Here is a 17,234-nt window from a genome sequence, read left to right on the forward strand (position 1 = left end):
TAAACCATTTAGCCAAAGCCACGCGAAAAGGAAGCATAAACACGGAGAAAGAGCTTGGCATGCAAATTATGCAGCCAGATATATACATACACCATATACCACCAACAGCCAGCAGAATCAGCCAACTGGTTTTTGAAACAAAACAAAAAGCCAGAAATAAAACAGATGGAAAAACTTTCTCACAAATACGAAACAGGCAACCTGCAGTTTAATTAACCTGGCCAGAAATAAAGTAAACATTTCAGACCCATAAAAAGTGACTGGGATTTAACCCCATTGACTGGGAGAACAACAAGAAACCAACCGCTCACCCCCAACCCCAACCCTAACCGACTCTTGACTTAAGTGGTGCACGCAAAATAACTTAAAAGCCACAAAGTGGCTGGCAAAAACTATTTAAGGCGATAAGAACAATAAAAGCTCAACAAAACGCAGTGAGTGGGAGTGAGAGAGAATGGTCCCATTCTTCTACTATCTTTTTCTCTCTCTCTTTATATATGTATGTGTATGTTTGAATATACACGACCGCAGAGACAGTCAAAGCTTTGTCTAATTGAATGTTGCTGCATACTTACAGGCGCGTACAATATTCTCATGAATGCTCTCTGCGTGCTGCGTACACACACTCCGGGTGTGCGTATGTTTGTGTGTGTGTGTGTGTGCAGTTATGTAATTATGGTAATTAAGAACACGCTGCCAGCGCCGACGTTGACTGCCTTTGCCGTGCGCCTTGTCATCGTATTTCATAGTTAAGCACCTTTTTGGCTTTGCGTATTTGAACAAAATAAACAAAAAACAAGCAGACTGAAAAGAGGCACACACTCAGGACTCTCACGCATACAAAGACACACACAGTGCACTCTATAGTTGCCGGCTGTTTCATATCTCACGCGGATTGCAAAAGAATAGTCATACATACATCATTAAAAATGCAAAGGAAACACATTTATGAACAAATTACGGTAATCAAATCCAATTACCCCATTAATTTTAACAACTATTTTCGAAAACTTAAGTCTTAAGTTTCTACTTCAACCTGTATTTACCAATCAATAATAAATATATTTTTAAATGCATAAAAATTTGTTATTCAATCTTTGAAACGAATAGGCGGTCATATTTGGTTGTAATTTTTATTGGCATTAAACATTTAAAAAATATATTAATTATAAAATTTAAACCACTTCTTTCAAGTGGTCACTTGATGGTGATTTTGGTTACACTGTACTAGATATTTTCCAACTAACAGAGAATCCAAAGATGCATCTTAGTTTATATATAAACTTCATGTAACCAAAATGCGAAATCAATTTAGTTTCTGGCTGATGAGGCTTACTTTACTGATGCTTGAGTGGCTAATTGAATCAACTGTCAAGTGGTCATAACGAATAAGGATTAACACCGAGAGTGTAAGGAACTTATCAAGTAAGCATTAGAAGTGGATTATTGACTATTTAGATAGTATTTATACACAAGCTACATATAAGTAATTTTAAAAAAGCCGTTTGATTTTATTATAAAAGTTCAATGATTTGGCTTTTGAAAATGATATTCTAAGAGTGTATCGGTAGAAACTATTTATTCCATACACAGAGATTTGTAATTTATCCACCACCTGTGCCATAAGAATGTCGAGTTTTTTATTTCTTTTATTTTCTACACCTACACCTCACATCAGACACATAAACCACAATTTGTGGCCAATACCCGGCGCCCCACAACAGACAACTAACAACAAAAAAAATAACAACAAAACCCCCAAAAAAAATAAAAAGCTTTCCCTTTTTTTTAGTCAGTAGACAAACGGTAGCAGAGCAAAACCAATATTCGTTAAGTATTCACCTTTCACACGATTCCACAAAAAGCATACGAATGAGCTCATTATAAAAGGGGGACGGTGGGGTCGTGAAGGGGCAACTAGAGGGGCTGTTATTTCTCTGAGCGTATGTGGGTGTCTTTCTTTGTGTGTGTGTGTGTGTGTGTGTGTGTGTGTGGGGCTAAACATAAAGGCTTTAGCTTTGGCATCCATAGGTTCACTTGATAATGATAGTGATGATAAAAGATGTCAAGAGGCGCATTGCAATTAATCACGATTTTTGCTAGAAACATGAAATTTAGAGACAAATTATATGTTTTGATTTTATATGATGTTGTGCTTCAATTTGTGAGTTATTTATTATGTAGTTGACTTTATGAAATAATTTCACATATAAAGCGATTAAATTTCGCTAGTGCCCTTGCCTGATGCGCTTGGTTTCGTCTGGTTTGTTTTTTTGTTTGTTAATGGCCCTCAAAATGGTTTAAGCTTGTTGACTTGTTACCACTTCAATTACTTTGTATGTTTTCAGAAAGTGTAATTGATTTTACTGTGTGTGAGAAATACACATCAACAATTTCATTTTACTTACAAGTAGTCTTAGCCAAGTCATTATGACGTCTTTTTTTGCCGGAAATGTGTATTTTCTGGAAATTACTAAACTTTGTGATCAAATCTAACTATTTAATGCTTATATCAGTTTCTACTTAGTAATGAATTAAATATTATGAGGCATTTGACATCAAGCACTTTGAAGATCAAGTGATCTGTAAGTTTTATTGTGACGAATTTAAGTACTTATGATATAATATGAAACTTGAAATGCAGAAATAAATATCGATTTTTTAAGCATATTTTACTAGATGTGATTCTTAAGATTGATTTAAAATAGCCCATAAAATTGTTTAATTGTAAATTGCGTAGCCGACGTGTAACTCATTAGTATGATTTTGTTTGGTCTTGAAGATAAATTTTGTGTCTAATCCAGAAAAATCGAATATTAACACCAGTATTTTAGTTTTTAGAGAGTTTAAATATTATTTAATATGTTGAAAACTTTTCAGATACGTTTGACTCTTCTATTTATAAATGACAAAAAACAAAACACAACTTTGTATATAATAAAGTGTTAATTATATAAAATATAATAATAGAAATGAAAGCCAAAACTTAAAAATTCAAACCTCAGTTTGTCTGACAGATTATGAAACTTTACCAATAGACAACGAAGAACAGGTAGATATCAAATACTTTTTAAATTCCCAGTAAAACAAATATTTACTTAGAATCTCGACATGGCACTTGGTTAGGTAGTGTTAATTGTTGGAAATTGATTAGTTAATGACAATACATGAACCAATACAAACTATAGGCGAAGTACAAATGTGCCTGGCCCACTCATTTGAATAAATTGTGCAAAACTCTTTACCAACTCAAAGGTAAATATTTGCTAATTAAGCATTTCTACGAGTGTTTTTTCTTTGATTTTTTCATTTTGTTGGTGTTCATACAAAAGGCCATAATAATAAATTTGACATCACTGCGCGTAAAAGCATAAAATTAACAACAACAATGACAGCGGTAGCAGAAACAACGGCAACAACAAAGGCAAACAAGCAAAATAAATGTTGATGTTATTTATAAATTGTAAGTAGTATTACCAACAACAACAACAACTAAAATCATCAGCTTGTTTAAGCTTAATAAATTCTTCATCTTCATAACATTGACCCTTTTGACACTATAGAATATGACGACCTAGTAATCAATTAATGGCAATAATAATAAATATGTTGAATCATTTTTGGCCAACCTCAGTTACCCTGACTGGGCATCATCATCATTATCATTATCAAACAAACATCACTTACCCATCAAGCAAAAACCTTTGGGTTTGTCTATCTACCGTTTGGTTGTTGGCCATTTTATTGACAGCTTCTACACTTCGTACCGGGCCCAAAAGCCGCTGACAAAGCCGACTTTGAGCTCTGAGACTACGTAACTTAAGTTATCTCTTACCCCAGCATGAAGTTGGCTTTGATATTTTTGTGGAAATTGGTAAATGAAGTTGGCTCGGCCTTGTCGCGCGCCAGTCTGCTTTTGACATTTGCGCTATACACTCGCTCTCTGCTCTCGATCCGATCCAACGTCTTGTCGTTCATTCTCTGTGATACAATATACTATATAGTATATCTATTTTTTGTTCCCCCAATTTTGTGATCAAATGCGTATCAAAGCGGCTTAATTTAATATAAAATCCAATTTTCAAATATCGTTCGACAACAAAAGCGTGAAAAGATTTATTCAATAACAAAATGTCCCCGTGCAAATACAAAACGGTAAAGCAAACAAAAGAGTGCAAAATTAATTATAGAAACTAAAAAAAAAAGATCTTATTTCCAGTCTGTCTTTTGTTCATCATATCTCAATTAGGTTTCATGAGATCTTGAGATCAATTAGATATGCAAAACAATTTTTTAAAAGATTTATAGCTTTGTTCTATATTTTATACTTCATAGTGCTCCATATTTTTTAAGAGCATTTAATTATTATTAGTCATTTATTAAAGTTAATATCTGAAATCGATCTTCAGTATTGTGTTACAACAAAAAATAAAGAGAATCTTTAAATGATTGGCTACTAGATTTACTAGATTTAAACTCATTGAATAGTTTTCAAATCATACTTTGTTTATTTGTCAGATTTTATGCCCAGCCGTGATCTTGATCTTGTGTCTACAAAATTTAACACTGGCTGCTCCTGTGCCGCATTACAATGATGATATCATCACAGAGGAAGTGACCTATCCCACATCACCCAATGAAGTGTTGCCCATTCAACCGCTGCTCATCTATCCCAAATCTCAAGAATACTATCAGGCACGCACCTTAGGTGGCAGTGGCGAGGGCGATATTATATTTGTGAAACTGTTGCAGGACAAGTCCAAAGGCTATCGTCCCAAGCAGCAACGCATCATGGAGGAGCAATCGTTGGTGCCTCGCAAGGAGCTGGGCCTCAAGGATATTTTCTATGTTAAGGCCCATACAAATGGACGATTCAGTCATGAACGCCTTAAGGTTTATCGGGTTCCAGAGTTTTATGCCATCAGTGTATTTCGCAATGGCGAACAATAAAATGCAGTTAAGTTATTTTTAAGCCGCTAAAAATAAATACATATATACGCTCAAGTCAAGTGTTTTAAGTGCAGCTTTATTTTTTTTTTTCCTTGATGATATTTCTTGTTGAAGTTGATGTTCTTCTTGATTGACTCTTATCAGTGAGCCGCTTTGCGTTAAGATTTACACGCCATTTCAATTATTTATTCATAACAATGCCAAAGCCGACAATATTTGCTGAATGAGGGGCGTCAGCTTCATGCTCCACGACGTCAAGCCACGTCAAGCGGCAATTAATAACTGTCAATCAATTGGCCTGGCATCGCTTCTAACCAAAGAGACCAAGCGCTCAACAAGCCAACAACAAAGAACTAATCCCTTTTGTCACTGGGCGTCACCAGCGATGGAGCCACAACATTTGGGTTCAAATCAAAAGAAAACAAAAAGAAATCACTGGAAATTAATATACATATATAAACATATTATAGAATTTACAACCGATATTTAAATACCCTGAACTAAAGAAACTAATAGAAATGACACTAATATACATAGAAATTCCCATATTATGAAAATTATATTGCTTATATTGTAACTTCATTAAAATCAATTTTTTATAGGGAAACTTAAACAAAAACTGCTTCTAAACTTAATAATATTAATGTTACGAGATTTTTAAAGATTTTCCAGTTTAACGATTTAAATTGAAAAAGTTCTTCAAAACAGACAGTTTCCGACCTTAAGTGCCCTTAAATTCTAATGAACAATATTCAAAATTTAAAAAATCTGTACTGTATGTCTTCGTAAAGCATACAAAAAAAATATAAAAAAATTAAACAAACAAAATATTGTTTTCTAGTCGGTTACACATTAAACAGGAAGAACAATAAGCCATTGTTTTTTTTTTTGGGCTCACGAAATCATTGAAGGAATTAATTGTTTATTGCTAAATCACAATAAACAATCGGACAATCAAAATCATAACCTAAGCAGCTTATCACATGGATACAATGGCTGTTTGATAAAGTTAAAATATTTCCGTATGCCTATTAACGGATCTGCAAATTAAATTATTAAAGAATGTTTATTGAAATCGTGGAAGCAACTTTAATATTTACGCTGCTGTGTTTATTTATTTAAAACCAATCAACAGCGGTTTTTTTTATAAAGTTTCTTTATGCATTTTCTAGTAAATCAAGTGGAAGTGAAAGGAAATGGTTACAATCGGTGATGCAACGTTTCAACACAATATATATGTATATATATAAAGCTAGATGGTAATCCGTGGTCAAATCATAGCCCAAATTTGCAAAAACAAATCCCCCCCCGAATTTCTTTTGTGTTATGCAAAACACAAGTAAATACATAAATCAAATTTCATTTTTGAACATGCCATCTACATACTTTCGCCTTAACATTTTTATTTTCGGATCTCAGAGCACGTTCCGTCACCATTGTCGGGTTTTGAAAATGCAGCTCAGGCACATGCTCTACTTCCAAAGAGTACAGTATAAGATTAGAAAACAATAGAGAATAAGCCATAGTTGATGACAGTTGTCACAATAATTACAAATTTCTTTTGAATAATTAAGTTTCTTAAGTTTTGTGCTTATATTATAAAATTATATGTCAGTCACTTAGCTGACCATCAGCCGTGGAGCAATATTCATGGACATGAGCTCCTGGAAGAGCAATTTGGCCGCATAGGGCAGACGAACTTGAGAGATTTGTGTCTTGTTCTTGCAGCCCTTGCACTCAAAAGTGTTGTTCCTCAGATTGGCGATGGCAATTAGCCCACAGAAATTGCAGATGTGTACCCGATATGGATCGGAGACCTCGAACAGACGCTCGCGCAGAAATTGTGCTGCACCGTGAGAGATTTGACAATCGCGCTCCATCTCACCGAAACGTAAGCCACCATCACGTGCTCTGCCCTCCATAGGCTGACGCACAAGAATCTGTACAGGACCGCGAGCACGTGAATGAATCTTATCATCCACCATATGCTTGAGACGTTGATAGTATGTGGGACCCAAAAAGACCTAAAAGAAATATAAAATTTATAGTACATGAGGATCACAACTTATTTGGGATGTCTTCATTTACCTGAGCGTTAATTTTGCGTCCTGTGTGACCATTATACATGACCTCATTGCCACGCAAATGATAGCCGTATTCCTGCAGGAAGGTGGAAATCTTTTGCACGTTAACGGCATCGTTGAATGGCGTAGCATCACCAATTTCTCCCTTATTGGAGCCAAGTTTGCCCTGCAAGCACTCAATTAAATGGCCAATTGTCATACGAGAGGGAATGGCATGAGGATTGATAATAATATCAGGGGCCAATCCTTCACATGTGAATGGCATATCCTCCTGTCGATACTGTATTCCGCAGGTTCCCTTCTGCCCATGACGTGAGGCGAATTTGTCACCAATCTGGGGTATACGCACAGAGCGCACACGAATCTTACAGAATTTATAACCCTCGCTATTTAGTGTCAACATAACCTGATCCACAATACCCGTTTCCGAATTACGCAAGAATGTGGAGGCATCACGCTTGGCAAATCGTTTGGTATTGCTATCCAATTCATCATCGTTCTCGGGCAAGGTAATTGTCTTGCCAATAACCACATCGTCACCAGATACACGAATACCGGGAGCAATGATGCCATCATCATCCAATTTGTCGTAATGGGCATTTCTCATACCCTGACAAGTGCCACGATGTGGTTTCTCAAAGTTCTCTTCCTGATCGCCCACACGCTTGTTCTCTGCATCCTTGTAAGAACGATAGAACACCGAACGGAAGAATCCACGCTCTACTGCCGAAGCATTCAAAATGACAGAATCCTCCTGATTGTAACCAGTGTAGCAAAGAATAGCCACAATTGAGTTAATGCCAGCGGGTAACTCACGGAAACGTAGATATTCCATAGAACGTGTTGTGACCAAGGGTTTCATAGGATAATACAACACATGGGCCAGTGTGTCCATCCGCACATGGAAATTAGTTATGTAAACGCCCATAGCTTGCTTACCTACAACGGGAAAAGATAATTAGTTACCAAGTAAACTCTTGACGAGAACTAAAGTATCCCACTTACCCATAGCACTTTGATAGGTATTACGAGGACTCTGATTGTGATCGGGAAATGGTATAATCGAAGCACAGACACCCAAAATCATGGCTGGATGGATTTCACAATGCGTATAAGTTGTACAATACGCATAATCCTTATCCTGTTTCAAATCATACGGCGACATGGCTATCATTACGGTTTCCTCTTCCAAAGTGTCAATATACTCCACCACACCAGATGCCACCAACACCTGCCAGCTGTAGTTGTTGTAGTCGCGTTCTTTCAACATTTCCACATGGGTCTTCTTCAGCAGCAACGAACCATTCTCCACAATGAGCAAGGGACGACAGATACGTCCGGCATCTGTGTATATACGAATCTCACGATCTCGAATATCACGAATCATTGATACTTCCGAGACTATAATGTCCATTTGGCGACGCAATTTACGCAAAGTGGCCATCAACTGTTCGGGATCCCTGTGAATACCCACCCAGCAGCCATTTACAAAGATTTTTGTGGCATCTGCTATGGCCGAGGGGGCGATTTCCTCCAAGTTTTCCATGGACCATTCTTCCAAGAACTCAAGAATGGGTGACGGTTGTGAGCCCACAGAAATATAGGCCATCAGTGCCAAGTTCTTTACAAGACCGACAGCAGCACCTTCAGGAGTCTCGGCAGGGCATAACATGCCCCAAAGAGTGTTATGCAGCTGGCGAGGTTTGGCCAGTTTACCATCACGTCCAATGGGCGAATTAACGCGTCGCAAATGCGACAATGTAGAGGCGAAGGTCAAACGATTCAACACCTGAGAGACACCAGCTCTGGCCTGATGGGCCTTCTTCTGATCTCCCCAATTGCCAGTGGCCAATGAGTATCTAAGACCATCAGTGATAATATTTGTCTTAATGGCCAGTTCCAAATTGAAGTCTTTGCCGCGGTCAATAAACTTCTGGGTATACATGCGAACCTCTTTCATTAAATTCTTAAAGAGACCTCTGAACAAAAAGGCCAATAGGGGTCCAGCGAGATCCAGGCGCTTATTACCGTAGTGATCTCGATCGTCCAACTCTCGACGACCCAGAGAGGCCAGCAGTAGACGATGCACCATATATCCAAGGAAATATGCTTTCTTGGTCTCACAGAAATCGGAGACGCCCACATGGGGTAACATTTCCTTTTGCAAAATTTCCTTGGCATATTTAATACGCTTATCTTTGGTTACACCGGGACGTGCTCCTCGGGCACCAATAAAATTCAGGGCCACATTCTGTTCTTGCACCACGAAAGCCTCATCCAGCGAAGGCTTGACCATTTCCATCATTTCGGGATCATCGAAATCGTATATGATATGCTCCAATATATCACGATCGGCCACAAAACCCAGAGCACGAAATACAATCATAATTGGAATTTCTTGCTTGATGTATGGCAAAATAGCTATAATTCTTTGTCCAATGGCCGACTTCTTAATATTCTGTGATCCACGCGCCATCATATTAACCCACAGTGTTGAAGTGGGACGTGAACTGTGTTCCAAGCAAGATCGGATTTCTGTCTTGAAGGCATATTTACCGTCCTTCATGCTAAACACATACACAGTATTGGTAGCCATCTTTTCCTGAGCAATGAGCACTTTTTCCGAACCGTTGATAATAAAATAGCCGCCAGGATCGAGGGGACACTCGTTAAGCTCCGTCAAATCACGATCGGTGAGCTGAGAGAGTAAGCAATACGTAGACCTCAACATAATCGGAATCTTGCCAATAAAAGTTTTTTGATGTTGCGTTTCCACTGGGTCCAAGCCTTCAACATTCTTTGTCTTTGTGATGTCAACATACAAAGGAGCTGAGTAGGTTAGATTTCGCAAACGAGCCTCATTCGGCATCATAGGACTTGGCGAACCATCCTTTTCCCAATGTGTCGGCTTGGACAAGTAGATCTGTTCGAATTTCAGCGAGAATCTTGGAGGCGTCTCCACCTCACCTGAGGTATGCTGTGCCTCTGCTTGCAGCTCAATGGCTGGCGAGTCTTCAACAATACGTTGTACAGACATCTGAATGAACTCATCAAAACTGTCCAATTGCTGCCGCACAAGACCTTTCTCATCGAAATATGCGTTTATAACAATCCAGCAAGCCTCCTGCCACAGCTCGTGCGAAATTTCTTCAGCATTCTCCTCCTCGTACAGCTCTGTAAAACGTAAAGAAATCCCGGTAAAAATTGTGGTACTAGGGCTCCTTTGGCCAAGTTAGACGCCATGTTTTTTTCTTTGCAATTTTTTTTATTGCATTTTTCTTACCTTCTTCATTGTCGTACATCATCTTGGTGAGTTTGCTAGAGTGCCCTGGCACTTACTGCGTTTAAATAGTCAACAATTTGATTTTTATCAAATTAAATAATTAATTAGAAATCCAAATTTCACAACAAATATTTGCGACACGCCGCAATTAGTTTTTAGCGGCGTTTCAGTAATGCAGTGTTGGAAAATTTCTTTACACCGTCAGTGATGACAAATTGGCAATGTTCAGCATATTTAGCTTTAAACCGCCAATATTAATTCCTTCACTTTACAACACTGAACTTACCATCTGCAGTAAACAGCTGATGATTGCCTCTACTTGTTATTTAATCTCGTACACTTCACATGAATTTCTTTACAAAAGGCCGTCCGTTTCTGATAGCGGGCATATTGCCTGGCTTGGACAGTGGCTCGGATGATATAGTTAATAAGGATAACAAGACATACAAGTCATATTTGGCCAGCAAACAGCCCACCGAAACCGGTCGTGAGCGGCTTCGGCATATGTTCACCGTGGAGTAAGTGCAGGCTAAAGCCTTAAAAATCCATGAATTAACTAATAAATACTGTGTTTACAGTGAATTTGGTAGCATATCCTCTGAGCTTAACTCCATTTATCAGGCCGGCTTCCTTGGATTCCTGATTGGTGCAATCTATGGCGGTGTCACCCAATCCAGAGCTGGTTACATAGACTTTATGGAGAATAATCAGGCCACTGCATTTAAATCACATTTTGATGCCAAGGTGGGAAGAGCTTTAATATCATTTTCCGATTCCCCATCTTATTTCCATTTCTTTGTTGCAGAAAAAAATGCAGGATCAATTCACAGTGAACTTTGCCAAGGGCGGATTCAAATGGGGTTGGCGGGTCGGCCTATTTACCACTTCCTATTTGTGAGTAATACTAGAGGCATCATTCTCGAAGAGAGTTTTTAAATTAATACTTCCATTCTAGTGGCATCATCACCTGCATTTCAGTGTATCGGGACAAATCAAGTATTTATGAGTATCTGGCTGCTGGCTCCATAACCGGCTCCCTCTACAAGATGAACTTGGGTCTGCGCGGCATGGCCGCTGGTGGTATTATTGGTGGTTTTCTTGGTGGTGTGGCAGGAGTGACTTCATTGCTTATTATGAAAGCCTCAGGCACATCCATGGAAGAAGTCCGCTACTGGCAATATAAATGGCGTCTCGAGCGAGATGATACAATCCAACAGGCCATCAAGAAGCAGGGCGACAAGGATACCTCCGATCTAGTTAAGTCGCATGACAGTCGCGTGGGTGAACAGATTAACTTGGAATCGGTAAAATAGAGCTTAATTAGAATAATTCCTTTGATTTTATTAATTAAATAAATTGCAAATATGTCCAGAGGAAGCCCATATCAGCTGCTATGCGTTGTTTTTTTTTAGTTGATGCCTAGACCAACTAATGATTTGGATATTGATTAGGAACAGAACAAAAAGAATACATGAAGATGAACGTAAATAGACACAAATTTGAGTATAAATAAATTAAATGCTCTAGAATACGGAAAAATGACTCGATGGGTAACCGTTTGGTTTGTTTCAGACTTCATCTTCGTTGGTGGGTCGTGTAAGGCGCTTTGCGCCGCGATTTGGTGGACCCTTGGGTTTGGCAAAGGCTGGACGATACAATATCTTCTTTGGATGTAATTCGTCCAGCAAATAGGCTTCGGTTAGTTCGCTTCCGCTATCAATTTCCAACTGAAAGAATGTAAAGATAAGTTATGATGTTTCTAATACCCAAAAGCCAAAACTAGCTTTAAAATTTGTATAATTTGTTGGCACTTCTGTGAGACATTCACACACCCACCTTCTTAATGACCTCCACACCCAAGGCTGCCAATTCCTCTAGAAACGGCGCCTTGCAACTGGAGTACATCATGCGCTCTCGGACCGAACAATTGTAACCTGGCATAGAGTAGATGAACACATAGGATTCCAAATAATCACCTTCGTGGGTGTGCCTAAACAAGTACAAATGATAGCGGGCATGATCCTCGGGCACTTGTTTTGGCAAATCATTGAGCTCCACTTTGGCCGCATTCGATACGTGGATTCGTTCTTCTGCAAGATCAATGCGAAACTGCAAATAGTCGTAGTTGCCACGCACCAGATCCTTTATAGCTGATATTGTGGCGTCACTCAATGGACAAGAGATCCCACCCAGTGTTTGATGGCGAGTGTTTGTGCTAATCTCTGTGTGGACCTCCGTTTTGCGCAGCTCTTGAAGCTCCTCTTCGCGCATGGTAAGAGGCGCGGGGGCAGAAAATTCCCGTTTATGCTTCCTATATCCATCGAGCGTTGTCTCGTCCAATGTGGTGGCATGTACCTCCTCCGTGATGTATGCTGAACCGAACTCAGTCTTCAGCGTGGCCTTGGTGGAGGCATAGACCATTTTTTGTCGTATGCTGGCAGTATCGGGAGTCCAGCTGATTAGGAGCCAACTGTAGCCCAAAGGAATCTTTACATCCAACCGATATAGTATATAGCAGGGCACACTCTCCTCCAGCATTGGGCTTACCAGCTTGTCATAATCGCGTTCCCAATCCTTCTTCACCTCAGCGGTGCCGCTGCAACTCAACTGTTCTATTTTGGGGCGGGGCGGCAACGGAAGTACCGTTATCACATTACTTAGTATACATTATATGTATGTATCTGGTCCATATACTACTCACCGTTCTCAATGGAAACTTTAACCACACGCAATTTACCGTTCTTTGCCTTGCCGAAAACTTTCGCCAGCTGCTCGTTACCTTATTGGGTGAAGAATATTACACAATTAATTCATTTACTTATAGAATTTTTAAACTCACCTCTAATGCCCGTTTGATGCGACATTATTTAAAATATTTAATACAAATTTTGGTGTTAATCGTGGAACTAAATATTACTCACAACAAAAATGCTGGAAAACAGTGTTGGGAAAACGATAGCGCTTTAGAACACAAGCAAAAACAATCGATTTAAACTATCGATTGTGTTCGATATCGATTGATTCGGCGAATTCCAACCAGGCGAATATTCATTTTGGTTGGGCGAATATTCATTTTGGCTGGGCGAATATTCATTTTGGTTGGGCGAATATTCATTTTAGCTGGGCGAATTTGGTATGGCGGGGGAGGAGGTTATAAACAAAAAAACGTACACGCGCATTTAAAACAAAATAATTTAAAAAAAAGAAGCAATTAAAGTGCAATTGGATAGTAATCAAGTGAGTAACGATGTAGTTTTCATCTTTCGTTACATGGAAGTAACAGAGTTACAGCTTTGTCGCTGCTGTTGGCGACGTGAGCAGAGCATTAGATAGTGACTCGCTGCCACCGCCCCAAAAGTCTCATTTTTGACATTGGTGAATACTTTTTTTTTGGAACAGCAAACTACTCCCCCATGTTATCCGAAGCCCCCATGGCCAGTGACAGCATAATGGATGAATTAGCATCTTTGATTCGCACCGAAATACCCGATGGCCGCCAGAGCCTACGCGATAGCTACACAAATCTGGAACGGGTGGCCGACTATTGCGAAGACACCTATTACAGGGCGGACAATAAGAAGGCTGCTCTGGAAGCCACCAAAAATTATACCACTCAATCGCTGGCCAGTGTGGCGTATCAGATAAACACTCTGGCCTACAGCTATATGCAGCTGTTGGAGCTGCAGGCTCAGCAATTGAGTGAAATGGAATCGCAAATGAATCATATAGCTCAAACGGTGCATATTCACAAGGAGAAGGTGGCCCGACGGTAGGAGTTTGATTTAAAAACAAATTTCTGCAATTTATTCATCGATTTTATATTTAGGGAGATTGGAGTGCTAACAGCAAACAAGGTGAGCTCCAGGCAATTTAAGATTGTGGCTCCCATCAATCCGGAGAAGCCAATCAAATATCTACGCAAGCCCATTGACTACTCCATTCTCGATGAGATTGGACATGGCATCAATGCGGCTTCTCATCAAGTACGTCAAAAGCATCGTGTGTCATCCAGTCATGGCTCTGTGCAATCACTTGTGCCCAATTCGGTGGTAGGACCGCCACCCACCACAAAGCCACCGACACCACCACAAATGTCGCGGGCTGGAAATACCGGAACATTGGGTAAATCTGTAAGCAATACAGGAACATTGGGCAAAAGTTCGCGCGAATATCGCACGCCACCGGTGGTCAATCCGCCTCAGGTGCCTTCGCATTATGCTCCAAATTATCCCATGGGACATCCCAAACGTCCCATGTCGACGGCTTCGTCTACCACCACCACAACGGGAGGTGGGGCAGCTGGAAACGAAAGGGCCGCTGGCTATAGCGCCCTGCCCATGCCGCCAAGCCAACAGATTGCCACTCATGTGAATTTACCATCAACAGGCATGATGCAATATGACGAAAGGAGCAGCATGCCACGTGAGTTTAAGCATTTCAAATTCCCCTTTGGTCAGTAGCTAACAACTTTGTAATCCTCCTTAGCAGCTCCTCCATCTCCTCTGACCGTGTCCCAGCATGAGATGACCGAACAGAGTCACATTGGAATGCATACGCTGGGCAGGAATATTAATAGGTGAGTCACATCTTTCAGTTTTAGAATCTGTTACACTCATATGTACATTGTATTTTAATGTTTGTGCCTACTCAGGAATCCCAATAGGTAAAACCTAGCCATAAATGTTAATTTCTTGGAAGAACACATTAAATAACTCTTTTTCTATTTCATTTGTTCCATAGGAATCACTTTAGTTTGAACTTTGCTCGTCCTGGCTCACAGTCGCCACCATTACCACCACCACCGCCTCCAGAGGATGAGCATCAGGATTTCGGACGTCCACGCAATTCATCTGGACCCCAATTGGCACCAATTGTGCCAGAGGATCAGAATTTACCTGGCTGGGTGCCCAAGAACTACATTGAAAAGGGTAAGCTAATTGAAATGTGAAAAAAGGCCATTCTTCATTAATTTCCTTTTTAGTGGTGGCCATCTATGATTACTATGCCGACAAGGATGATGAGCTAAGCTTCCAGGAGAGCTCAGTGCTGTATGTGCTGAAGAAGAATGATGATGGCTGGTGGGAGGGTGTTATGGATGGTGTGACTGGACTATTTCCGGGCAATTATGTTGAGCCTTGTGTCTAAAGCACTGCCGTTTAGGTGTTCTACTATGCTACAAACATATAATTATCTTTCTCTCTCTCTGACAATGAGACATGCCAACCCATTACAATAATACACACACGCCTACATAAATTACACTGTGCGACAAGTGAAAGTTTATGTTGAGAAATACTTATTCGCTTGAAACGAGTATATAGAGAGAACCTTTTCTTATCCATTTCCTATTCTTTGAAATTTAATAGACTCTTTTTCAATAATTTTGTTGCACGGTGTAATCTGGACTATCCTTCTCCGCAGATATTTAGTTTCTACAAAGTTATAAAGAGTTATAAATATTGAGTATATATACCCCGATTACAAAGCATTATTGTATAGACTAGGTAAACACAAAAAAAAAGCCACAACCACAATAAGGATTTGAGCATTTTTGATATGGAACATTTATACAATTAACAATGGCACAATAAAGCCACAAAAGTATTTCAATAGCATAAACTCAAAAAACATAGACTAATATATACTAATTGTAGCATTTTTCAATTGTTTTTGTTATAGCATATAGTTACAGCTCTTGTAGAACTGCAGCAATTGTCTAGATCAAGCAATAAATTGACATCGGAGAACTATATGATGAATATGGCTGATTGCTTCGCATCGCATAATCATTCCTAAAGCATTCCACAAGAGTTGTAACGTTAGGGCTTGCAATGGGAAAAGTGTATTTTCGTTTCATAAATTGTTTATCAATTTTAAAAGAAAATTATTAGTAGATATATAAACATTAGCCAAACACAGGCCAAAACAGTTCCCTCCTATTGAGAAATGTATTAACAATTGCATCATGATTTAAGTTTTTTCCAAAATAGATTTTTCTTTCTAAACGTTCTTTTTGCATTGATGTGGAAAACTAATTTAGGCCACATTCAGTTAACTTGACTTACACATACTATATTTACATTCTAAACATAGCTAAATTTACCAGACACACACAAATCACTCAATGAAAAATTCAAAATATAATCCATTTTAATAAAACTCCACTGACCTAGACAAATTTCAAATATTTGCTCGGAATTTCGTTGTTTGCACACAGTCCTTACGCCCGGCTCCGCCCACTTCAAAGTGGCGGCACCATCAGCAATAATGCCGTAGGTTATACCAATTTCAGTTTTAGCATTTAGTTTATAAGTATTGACCAGTTGGGCCTTCTGGCTTTTGTCGAAGTTACTTTCACTTTTCTTTTTATCTTACTCTTGTTTTTGTCGTTGACATCAATACACTTACATATATTATTTGCCTATATATAATTTAGTTAAAATCAATCATATGCAAATCAAAAATCTTTAAAATATACAAACATGCATTTTATATATGGTATGAATAGCTAATAAACAATTTGAATTACATACTACATATAACTACATTTTGTAGTTAGACCTTGCTATTTGACCGTGTAATTTGTCTTGACCTTCTCGTGCCGAAAAGAATCTTTAATTTGAATCTTGAATGAGCTATGGTGTAGCTAAAATGCAAATTTAACGTGTTATATAAAGTCCTTGATGGGCACTCACACACACACACATAAACTCCCACAAGAGTCGTGTGGGGGTATTGATGGCGTTTTGCAATGAAATATTTACAAATGCCAACACTCATTGAAGGCTTGCCTAAATCTATCAATCAGAATTCGACTTGTATGCTAATCCAAAGGCTCTTCGCACTTGCATTTCAATGTCTTGTCCGGCAATTGGACGAGTTAAACGGCTAAAACGGTGGTGGTGGTGGTTCTGGTG

At 39.1% G+C, this 17,234-nt stretch overlaps 5 protein-coding genes across 7 annotated transcripts; 3 read left to right on the forward strand and 2 right to left on the reverse strand.

The window, feature by feature from the left end:
• Positions 1 to 3,931: 3,931 nt before the first annotated feature.
• On the forward strand, positions 3,932 to 5,009 carry LOC6647461. The gene is made up of 2 exons (XM_023178743.2): positions 3,932 to 4,155; positions 4,519 to 5,009. Exons 1-2 carry the CDS (start codon positions 4,132 to 4,134, stop codon positions 4,948 to 4,950), a joined length of 456 nt encoding a protein of 151 aa, XP_023034511.1. The 5' UTR covers positions 3,932 to 4,131; the 3' UTR covers positions 4,951 to 5,009.
• Positions 5,010 to 6,307: 1,298 nt separating this feature from the next.
• Positions 6,308 to 10,481, reverse strand: LOC6647460 (DNA-directed RNA polymerase II subunit RPB2). The gene is made up of 4 exons (XM_002070637.4): positions 10,318 to 10,481; positions 8,040 to 10,208; positions 7,039 to 7,973; positions 6,308 to 6,974 (listed from the first exon to the last, which is right to left on the reverse strand). Exons 1-4 carry the CDS (start codon positions 10,337 to 10,339, stop codon positions 6,570 to 6,572), a joined length of 3,531 nt encoding a protein of 1,176 aa, XP_002070673.1. The 5' UTR covers positions 10,340 to 10,481; the 3' UTR covers positions 6,308 to 6,569.
• A 122-nt stretch (positions 10,482 to 10,603) lies between these two features.
• Positions 10,604 to 11,704, forward strand: LOC6647459 (RPII140-upstream gene protein). The gene is made up of 4 exons (XM_002070636.4): positions 10,604 to 10,835; positions 10,896 to 11,061; positions 11,123 to 11,211; positions 11,273 to 11,704. The coding sequence occupies exons 1-4, from the start codon at positions 10,663 to 10,665 to the stop codon at positions 11,628 to 11,630; spliced, it is 786 nt and encodes a 261-aa protein (XP_002070672.1). The 5' UTR covers positions 10,604 to 10,662; the 3' UTR covers positions 11,631 to 11,704.
• On the reverse strand, positions 11,634 to 13,267 carry LOC6647458 (twinfilin). Its single transcript, XM_002070635.4, has 4 exons — positions 13,157 to 13,267; positions 13,019 to 13,096; positions 12,154 to 12,929; positions 11,634 to 12,044 (listed from the first exon to the last, which is right to left on the reverse strand). Exons 1-4 carry the CDS (start codon positions 13,179 to 13,181, stop codon positions 11,886 to 11,888), a joined length of 1,038 nt encoding a protein of 345 aa, XP_002070671.1. The 5' UTR covers positions 13,182 to 13,267; the 3' UTR covers positions 11,634 to 11,885.
• Positions 13,268 to 13,455: 188 nt separating this feature from the next.
• LOC6647457 (abl interactor 2) lies at positions 13,456 to 16,852 on the forward strand. 3 transcript variants are annotated; one of them, XM_023178285.2, is made up of 6 exons: positions 13,463 to 13,554; positions 13,717 to 14,086; positions 14,144 to 14,739; positions 14,803 to 14,893; positions 15,058 to 15,245; positions 15,299 to 16,852. In XM_023178285.2, exons 2-6 carry the CDS (start codon positions 13,731 to 13,733, stop codon positions 15,460 to 15,462), a joined length of 1,395 nt encoding a protein of 464 aa, XP_023034053.1. In that variant the 5' UTR covers positions 13,463 to 13,554; positions 13,717 to 13,730; the 3' UTR covers positions 15,463 to 16,852. The 3 variants fall into 3 exon arrangements, with proteins under 3 accessions (XP_046869446.1, XP_023034053.1, XP_002070670.2); XM_002070634.4 differs by having other exon boundaries at positions 14,806 to 14,893; XM_047013490.1 differs by lacking the exon at positions 15,299 to 16,852 and having other exon boundaries at positions 13,456 to 13,554; positions 14,969 to 15,127.
• The last annotated feature ends 382 nt before the right edge of the window (positions 16,853 to 17,234 follow it).

The sequence above is a fragment of the Drosophila willistoni genome, chromosome 3R (assembly GCF_018902025.1).
Source record: "Drosophila willistoni isolate 14030-0811.24 chromosome 3R, UCI_dwil_1.1, whole genome shotgun sequence".
NCBI lineage: Eukaryota > Metazoa > Arthropoda > Insecta > Diptera > Drosophilidae > Drosophila > Drosophila willistoni.